Raw genomic sequence first — 10000 nt, 5'->3', positions numbered from 1 at the left:
TTTCATGGTTCGATGTCATACTAACCTGACTTGATTAGTAGGCTGTACTTTAGGCAGGTCTATAGTAGTGTTAGTTGTAGCTGTAGTTAGTTAGATGATACTAACCTGACTTGACTAGTAGGCTGTACTTTAGGCAGGTCTATAGTGAGCTTCCCGTCCTGGTTGTGCTGAGTAGAGTAGAGGACAGGTTTAGTCTTCAGGAGGTCTGGGGCGGTCCTGATGGACACCTGCTGCTGAAGACCGCCGGCGGTGTTTCCTCTGGACATCAACACGAAGCTGTAGTCTGTGTCAGGCTGTAGTCGGGTGATCAACTTCCTCTTCAGGTTCCCCTGTACCTCCACACTCTGCTGGTTATACAGGATCTGGAGAGAGACACAACACACACACCACACACACACACACACAACACACACATTAACACACACACACAACACACACATACACACACACACACACACAACACACACACACACATACACACATACACACAACATACACACACACACACAACACACACACAGGGTCAAATAGTGGTTAGTGTTAGGAAGACACACACACACACACACACACACACAGACAGACAGACAAGACAGACAGACAGACAGACAGACTTTTACCTTGAAAGGCACTTGGGACTTGTAGTTTTCTGGCACTTCCCATGTGAGCAGGACTGATGTTTTCATGACGGCTTTGACACCGAAGCTTGTGGCAAACGCTGGGGGGGGGGGTTAAAATATCTCGTTTAGATTATTACTGTCTGGACCTGACAACTTTAAACACGTTTCTTTATTACATTTGATTACACATATTCAACAACACACCAGGTTGTCACAGTGATTCACCATGACACGCACACTGCAGTAGGAGGAGAACACTGAGGCTTCAGATATTCACATCTGGTGATAAATAAATCATCTATCCAACATGTATGAAGGTGAAACGCATGAGGACACCAGCCCATGGGTAATGAGGTGCGTGAGAGGACTGGAGCGTGAAGTACAGTGTGAATGTAGCATACAATGAGACACACGCTCTGTTAATCAATAAGGTACTGGGGACAGGAGAGGAGGAGAGAGGAGAGGTGGGGAGAGGAGGGGAGTGGAGGGGAGAGGAGAGGGGTTCTGTGGGGTAGAGAGGAGGAGAGGAGAGGAGAGGCGAGGAGAGGACAGGGGAGAGGAGAGGACAGGGGAGAGGAGAGGAGAGAGGTACTGTGGGGTAGAGAGGAGGAGAGGAGAGGAGAGGCGAGGAGAGGACAGGGGAGAGGAGAGGACAGGGGAGAGGAGAGGAGAGGAGATGAGAGGCGAGGAGAGGACAGGGGAGAGGAGAGGAGAAGAGAAGAGAAGAGAGGAAGGTAGGGCAGGAGAGGATAGGATAGGAGAGGAGAGGAGAGGAGAGGAGAGGAGAGGAGAGGAAGAGAAGAGAGGAGAGGAGAGAGGACAGGAGAGGAGGAGAAGAGAGGAGAGTAGAGGACAGGAGAGGATAGAGAGGAGAGGACAGGAGAAGAGAGGACAGGAGAGGATAGAGAGGAGGACAGGATGGGTTTAAGATGACAAGTCTCCACTCTACACATTATGTGCATGTCAGTGTGATTAATGTGTTAAGAGTGTGTCTAAACCTATGGATTGTGTGTGTGTGTGTGTGTGTGTCTCTCACCAGGTGAGGTAGATGTTGTCCTGCTCTGTATACTAGGACTGAAGGGTCCCCCTCCTCTACTGGTGAACGCCTGGACTCTGATGTCATATGTGGTGTCATGTTTCAGGCCCTGGATGGTCATGTGTGTGTCCACTGTCCTGTTAAGACAAGATACCAATTTCATTTTTCAGAGCCTATTTTCACACAGACGTGCATCATCACAACAACGATAACAATAGATACATTATATATATAAAGCACTGTCTATAGAACCAATAAAATACAGAGCAATGTAGGACAGGGGGACAGGACAGGGGGACAGGACAGGGGGACAGGACAGGGGGACAGGACAGGGGGACAGGAAAGAACCAATAACATACAGAGCAATGTAGGACAGGGGGACAGGGGGCCAGGACAGAGCCAATAACATACAGAGCAATGTAGGACAGGGGGACAGGACAGAACCAATAACATACAGAGCAACGTAGGACAGGGGGACAGGACAGAACCAATAATATACAGAGCAATGTAGGACAGGGGGACAGGACAGAAACAATAACATACAGAGCAATGTACGACAGGGGGCCAGAAGATAGTAGGGGTGGTGTACAGAAGATAGTAGGGGTGGTGTACAGAAGATAGTAGGGTGGTATACAGAAGATAGTAGGGGTGGTGTACAGAAGATAGTAGGGGTGGTGTACAGAAGATAGTAGGGGTGGTATACAGAAGATAGTAGGGGTGGTATACAGAAGATAGTAGGGGTGGTATACAGAAGATAGTAGGGGTGGTATACAGAAGATAGTAGGGGTCGTATACAGAAGATAGTAGGGGTGGTATACAGAAGATAGTAGGGGTGGTATACAGAAGATAGTAGGGGTGGTATACAGAAGATAGTAGGGGTGGTATACAGAAGATAGTAGGGGTGGTATACAGAAGATAGTAGGGGTCGTATACAGAAGATAGTAGGGGTGGTATACAGAAGATAGTAGGGGTGGTATACAGAAGATAGTAGGGGTGGTATACAGAAGATAGTAGGGGTGGTATACAGAAGATAGTAGGGGTGGTGTACAGAAGATAGTAGGGGTGGTATACAGAAGATAGTAGGGGTGGTATACAGAAGATAGTAGGGGTGGTATACAGAAGATAGTAGGGGTGGTATACAGAAGATAGTAGGGGTGGTATACAGAAGATAGTAGGGGTCGTATACAGAAGATAGTAGGGGTGGTATACAGAAGATAGTAGGGGTGGTATACAGAAGATAGTAGGGGTGGTATACAGAAGATAGTAGGGGTGGTGTACAGAAGATAGTAGGGGTGGTATACAGAAGATAGTAGGGGTGGTAAACAGAAGATAGTAGGGGTGGTATACAGAAGATAGTAGGGGTGGTATACAGAAGATAGTAGGTGTGGTGTACAGAAGATAGTAGGGGTGGTATACAGAAGATAGTAGGGGTGGTAAACAGAAGATAGTAGGGGTGGTATACAGAAGATAGTAGGGGTGGTATACAGAAGATAGTAGGTGTGGTGTACAGAAGATAGTAGGGGTGGTATACAGAAGATAGTAGGGGTGGTGTACAGAAGATAGTAGGGGTCGTATACAGAAGATAGTAAGGGCGGCAGGGTAGCCTAGTGGTTAGAGCGTTGGATTAGTAACCGGAAGGTTGAAAGTTCAAATCCCCGAGCTGACAAGATAAAACCTATTGCTTTAAATGAGCATATACTGTAATCAATCAATCAATCAAGCAATGGATCAATAGTGAATAATACCTGTTGGTGCTGTTGGTGTGGCTGTTGATGTCTCTGTACACCACAACATACTGCAATATCTTCCCGTTCCTCTCAGACAGCGCTGGGGGATCCCACGCCAGCTGGGTGGTCGACGTGGTCAACCTAAAAACGCTAGCGTGTGTTAGTAGGTGCACGCTGCCTATTGGCTGTCGGCAATCTAGTCCTACGAGACGGGACTTCGTTTAAACCCCCCCCCCCTTCATTATTCACAGACTTAGATATAGAAGTACAATGAGTATTCTTTCTAGCGGATATTGGTATCACACACACAAACACACAATAAATCAATCGATACGTAATTGTCGTAAAGAGCGCAAATATTTCTACAAGTTTGTTGATGCAAGGCCACAGCCGGACTGACCATGATGACTGAAACAGAGCAAGGACTTAAAGGCCATTTTGTACCAGAAGTTTCCAAAACTTCAGCGGACTTTCGACTGCATTAAAGACGGCAGTTACAACGACTGTGCCAAGTTCTGTAAAGTAGATAGCCATGTTTTGGCACAGAGTTGCAGCACTCACATCTACACACACACACACACACACACACACACACACACACACACACACACACACACACGCGCAGGTACGCACCCTGTCACGGAGAGTTTTAAGGGGTACCCGCTGGGCACGTCTTCTTGCGTGCTGATCTCCTTGACATAGGCCTCTCCGGTACCGGCGCGGTTCAACGCACTCAGCCGGAACACGTAGGTGGCGCCCTTGAGCAGTCCGGTGACGGTGTGGTGGTCGACCGTCCGTTTGAATTCTCGTGAGGTGTACGCCTGGATTCAATTAAAGTGGATTTTATTAAATAATGTCTCCGGAAAATACTCAGACCCCTTGACTTTATTTCACCTTTTCACAATAAAAATCCTCAGCAATCTACACACAATACCCCATAATGACAAAGCGAAAACAGGTTTTGAGAAATTTTTGCAAGTTCATTAAAAATAAAATAAACAGAAATACCTTATTTATATAAGTATTCAGACCCTTTGCTATGAGACTAGACATTGAGCTCAGGTGCATCCTGTTTCCATTGATCCTCCTTGAGATGTTTCTACAACGTGATTGGAGTCCACCTGTGGTAAATTCAATTGATTGGACATGATTTGGAATGGCACACACCTGTCTATATAAAGGTCCCACAGTTGACAGTGCATGTCAGAGCAAAAATCAAGCCATGATGTCGAAGGAATTGTCCGTAGAGCTCCGAGACAGGATTGTGTCAAAGCACAGATCTGGGGAAGGGTACTAAAACATTTCTGCAGCATTGAAGGTCCCCAAGAACGCAGTGGGCTCCATCAATCTTAAATGGAAGAAGTTTGGAACCACCAAGCTTCTTCCTAGAGCTGGCCGTCTGGCCAAGCTGATCAATCGGGGGTGAAGGGCCTTGGTCAGAACTCCAGAGTTCCTCTGTGGAGATGGGAGAACCTTCCAGAAGAACAACCATCTCTGCAGAACTCCACCAATCAGGCCTTTATGGTAGAGTGGCCAGACGGAAGCCACTCCTCAGTAAAAGGCACATGACAGCCTGCTTGGAGTTTACCAAAAGGCACCTAAAGACTCTGACCATGAGAAACACGATTCTCTGGTCTGATGAAACCAAGATTGAACTATTTAGCCTGAATGCCAAGCGTCACTTCTGGAGGAAACCTGGCATCATCCCTACGGTGAACCATGGTGGTGGCAGCATCATGCTGTGGGGATGTTTTTCAGCGACAAGGACTGGGAGACTAGTCAGGATCGAAGCAAAGATAAACGGAGCAGAGTACAGAGAGATACTTGATGAAAACCTGCTCCAGAGTACTCAGGACCTCAGACTGGGGTAAAGGTTCACCTTCCAACAGGACAACGACCCTAAGCACACAGCCAAGACAACACAGGAGTGGCTTCGGGACAAGTCTGAATGTCCTTGAGTGGCCCAGCCAGAGCCCGGATTTGAACCTGATTGAACATCTCTGGAGGGACTTGAAAATAACTGTGCAGCAACGCTCCCCCCATCCAACCTGACAGAGCTTGAGAGGATCTGCAGAGAAGAATGGGAGAAACTCCCCAAATACAGGTGTGCCAAACTTGTAGCGTCATACCCAAGAAGGCTCAAGGCTGTAATCGCAACCAAAGGTGTTTCAACAAAGTACTGAGTAAAAAGTCTGAATAATTATGTAAATGTGATATTTCAGTTTGACATTTTTTATAAATTTGCTTTTAAAAAAAATCTATGTTTTTGCTTTGTCATAATGGGTTATTGTGATGTCATTATGGGGTATTGTGGTGTCATTATGGGGTATTGTGATGTCATTATGGGGTATTGTGAAGTCATTATGGGGTATTGTGGTGTCATTATGGGGTATTGTGCTGTCATTATGGGGTATTGTGATGTCATTATGGGGTATTGTGATGTCATTATGGGTTATTGTGATGTCATTATGAGGTATTGTGGTGTCATTATGGGGTATTGTGGTGTCATTATGGGGTATTGTGATGTCATTATGGGGTATTGTGATGTCATTATGGGGTATTGTGGTGTCATTATGGGGTATTGTGGTGTCATTATGGGGTATTGTGATGTCATTATGGGGTATTGTGGTGTCATTATGGGGTATTGTGATGTCATTATGGGATATTGTGGTGTCATTATGGGGTATTGTGGTGTCATTATGGGATATTGTGGTGTCATTATGGGGTATTGTGGTGTCATTATGGGGTATTGTGATGTCATTATGGGGTATTGTGATGTCATTATGGGGTATTGTGATGTCATTATGGGGTATTGTGGTGTCATTATGGGGTATTGTGGTGTCATTATGGGATATTGTGGTGTCATTATGGGGTATTGTGGTGTCATTATGGGGTATTGTGATGTCATTATGGGGTATTGTGATGTCATTATGGGGTATTGTGATGTCATTATGGGGTATTGTGGTGTCATTATGGGGTATTGTGGTGTCATTATGGGGTATTGTGATGTCATTATGGGGTATTGTGATGTCATTATGGGGTATTGTGGTGTCATTATGGGGTATTGTGGTGTCATTATGGGGTATTGTGATGTCATTATGGGATATTGTGGTGTCATTATGGGGTATTGTGGTGTCATTATGGGGTATTGTGGTGTCATTATGGGGTATTGTGGTGTCATTATGGGGTATTGTGATGTCATTATGGGATATTGTGGTGTCATTATGGGGTATTGTGGTGTCATTATGGGGTATTGTGGTGTCATTATGGGGTATTGTGGTGTCATTATGGGGTATTGTGGTGTCATTATGGGGTATTGTGGTGTCATTATGGGGTATTGTGGTGTCATTATGGGGTATTGTGTGTAGATTGATGAGGGGAAAAAACAAAAATTTAAATAATTTCAGTATTAGTCTGTAACGTAACAAAATGTGGAAAAAGTCAAGGGGTCTGAAAACTTTCCGAAGGCACTGTATATCAATATCATGAGCCTTTGATCTCAGAGAATAGAACTGAAAGCAGTAATTAAAGGGGAAGTTGAAACCCGAACCAACGATTACAGTTCCTCCTGGCCTATAGGCTACTTTCACAGTGAGGAAGTTGGAGCCATAAACATCAAGTTCAAAATCCCGAAACTTCCCTTTTAAAAACATTTATTTCCAAAGTGGTCCTAGGACCGTATTCAGAAATCGTCTCTGTGCGCTGGTCTAGAATCAGGTCCTCCCTTATCCATGTTATCATATTCATGATGATCTAAAGGGCCTAAACTGATCCTAGATCAGCAACTCTGCAGATGCTTCATGAATACAGGAGGGTAAAAGACATCTACCGTGTCCTCTCGGAGTCTGTACTGCAGCTGGTAGCCCATCATTTCTCCAACCATGTCTTTAGGAGGCTGCCACTGGATCAGGGCGGTGTCACTGCTAGTGGTGCTGATCATCATGGTGGGGCGACCCGGGACTGGGGGGGCGGGGGTTGGTAAGAGAAGATATATGAGGTAAGCTTCATACATCACACAGGCCGACCCCTCATGGTATCTCACCCCCCCCCCCCCCCCCCCCCCCCCCCCCCCCCCCCCCCCCCCCCCCAGTAATGGTATCTCACCCCCCCCAGTGGCCAGTAATGGTATCTCCCCCCCCCCCAGTGACCAGTAACGGTATCTCACCCCCCCAGTGGCCAGTAACGGTATCTCACCCCCCTAGAGGCCAGTAACGTTATCTCACCCCCCCCCCCCTAGTGGCCAGTAACGGTATCTCACCCCCCCCCTAGTGGCCAGTAACGGTATCTCACCCCCCTAGTGGCCAGTAACGGTATCTCACCCCCCTAGTGGCCAGTAACGGTATCTCACCCCCCTAGTGGCCAGTAACGGTATCTCACCCCCCTAGTGGCAAGTAACGGTATCTCACCCCCCTAGTGGCCAGTAACGGTATCCCCCCCTAGTGGCCAGTAACGGTATCTCACCCCCCTAGTGGCCAGTAACTGTATCCCCCCCTAGTGGCCAGTAACTGTATCCCCCCCTAGTGGCCAGTAACGGTATCTCACCCCCCTAGTGGCCAGTAACGGTATCTCACCCCCCTAGTGGCCAGTAACGGTATCCCCCCCTAGTGGCCAGTAACGGTATCTCACCCCCTAGTGGCCAGTAACGGTATCTCACCCCCCTAGTGGCCAGTAACGGTATCTCACCCCCCTAGTGGCAAGTAACGGTATCTCACCCCCCTAGTGGCCAGTAACGGTATCTCACCCCCCTAGTGGCAAGTAACGCTATCTCACCCCCCTAGTGGCCAGTAACGGTATCTCACCCCCCTAGTGGCAAGTAACGGTATCTCACCCCCCTAGTGGCCAGTAACGGTATCTCACCCCCCTAGTGGCCAGTAACGGTATCTCACCCCCCTAGTGGCCAGTAACGGTATCTCACCCCCCTAGTGGCCAGTAACGGTATCTCACCCCCCTAGTGGCCAGTAACGGTATCTCACCCCCCTAGTGGCCAGTAACGGTATCTCACCCCCCCTAGTGGCCAGTAACGGTATCTCACCCCCCCTAGTGGCCAGTAACGGTATCTCACCTGCTCCGGTGGTGGTGATGACTTTAGCTTTGCTACGTGCCCCGTCTCCCTTGGTGGTGTAGGCTGCCACGGTAACAGAGTAGGTGGTCTCGGAGTGCAGACCAGTGATGGTGGCCTCCTGAGAGAAGCAACATATGGTCATGGGTTAGAGGTCAAGGGTTAGAGGTCAGGGGTTAGAGGTCGACCACGCAGACTGTGTGTGTTCGCTTTACTTCATGTATCCAAAAACGCCACCCCCTTAGACAAGAATTTATCGACACACAAACACACACACACTTATTTGCTTAAGCTTGGCACACACACACACACACAGACACACACACACACACCTTTCTCCATCCACCTACAGTGTCTAGTTTGATGCCAATTCAGAAACATTGGAAAAAATGAATTTTCCATCACCACTGATGTCTAAAATGGAGAAAGGTTTTTTTTTTTTTAGAAGGTACTGTGTCTGTCACCATAAAGCACTTCGCCAAACACACACAAACCCAGAGAAACAAACAGAGGAACCAGAACTGAACAGGGCTCCGTGTGTCAGTGGTCATACCTGGGTCACGTTCAGTAGGGCACAACGTATCAAAACATTTATATGACCGGAACAAAACCGGCAACAGAAAACACTGACACACACACAAGATGGACTGGAACAAACCGGCAACAGAAAACACTGACACACACACAAGATGGACTGGTACAAACCGGGTACAGAAAACAGTGACATACAAGGTGGACTGGAACAAACCGGAAACAGAAAACAGTGACACACAAGATGGACTGGAACAAACCGGCAACAGAAAACACTGACACACACACAAGGTGGACTGGAACAAACCGGCAACAGAAAACACTGACACACACACAAGATGGACTGGAACAAACCGGGTACAGAAAACAGTGACACACAAGGTGGACTGGAACAAACCGGAAACAGAAAACAGTGACACACAAGATGGACTGGAACAAACCGGGTACAGAAAACAGTGACACACAAGGTGGACTGGAACAAACCGGAAACAGAAAACAGTGACACACAAGATGGAGCGGAACAAACCGGATCCTGAAGCTTTGGAACTGCAGCGAGCGAGCGCACACACAAAGACACACACACACACTCAGACATACACACACACTCAGACATACACACAGACACACACATACACACACGCACTCAGATATACACACTCAGACACACACACACTCACACACACACACTCAGACACACACACACTCAGACATACACACACACTCAGACATACACACACACTCAGACACACACACACTCAGATATACACACACTCAGACACACACAAAGACACACACGCACACACACACACACACTCAGACACACACACACATGCACGCACGCCTGTGTCTGAATGTCTTTGTCTGTGTGTGTGTGTGTCTGTGTGTGTCAGTGTGTGTGTGTGTGTGTGTGTGTCAGTGTGTGTGTGTGTCAGTGTGTGTGTGTGTCAGTGTGTGTGTGTGTGTTTAGCTCTATCAAGCCTGCAGTCTTCCTCTCGTATTCTCTCACTGTGATATTTGCCTTAATGCCGTT

At 47.4% G+C, this 10000-nt stretch overlaps 1 protein-coding gene across 13 annotated transcripts in view; it reads right to left on the bottom strand.

Moving 5' to 3' along the window:
• LOC110492646 (receptor-type tyrosine-protein phosphatase F) overlaps positions 1–10000 on the bottom strand; it is a 495157-nt gene that overhangs the window by 110730 nt on the left and 374427 nt on the right. For all 13 annotated transcript variants that reach the window (XM_036986572.1, XM_036986579.1, XM_036986575.1 and 10 more), the window contains 7 exons: positions 8443–8560; positions 7210–7340; positions 4014–4201; positions 3399–3521; positions 1654–1790; positions 618–715; positions 106–362 (listed from right to left, as the gene is read on the bottom strand). In XM_036986572.1, coding sequence (XP_036842467.1) covers positions 106–362; positions 618–715; positions 1654–1790; positions 3399–3521; positions 4014–4201; positions 7210–7340; positions 8443–8560 — 1052 coding nt within the window. The remainder of the gene's footprint in view (positions 1–105; positions 363–617; positions 716–1653; positions 1791–3398; positions 3522–4013; positions 4202–7209; positions 7341–8442; positions 8561–10000) is intronic.

The sequence above is a fragment of the Oncorhynchus mykiss genome, chromosome 8 (genome assembly GCF_013265735.2).
Source record: "Oncorhynchus mykiss isolate Arlee chromosome 8, USDA_OmykA_1.1, whole genome shotgun sequence".
Taxonomy (NCBI): domain Eukaryota; kingdom Metazoa; phylum Chordata; class Actinopteri; order Salmoniformes; family Salmonidae; genus Oncorhynchus; species Oncorhynchus mykiss.
Note: the sequence above shows the minus strand (reverse complement) of the source record. Positions and strands in the feature narration are given on the sequence as shown.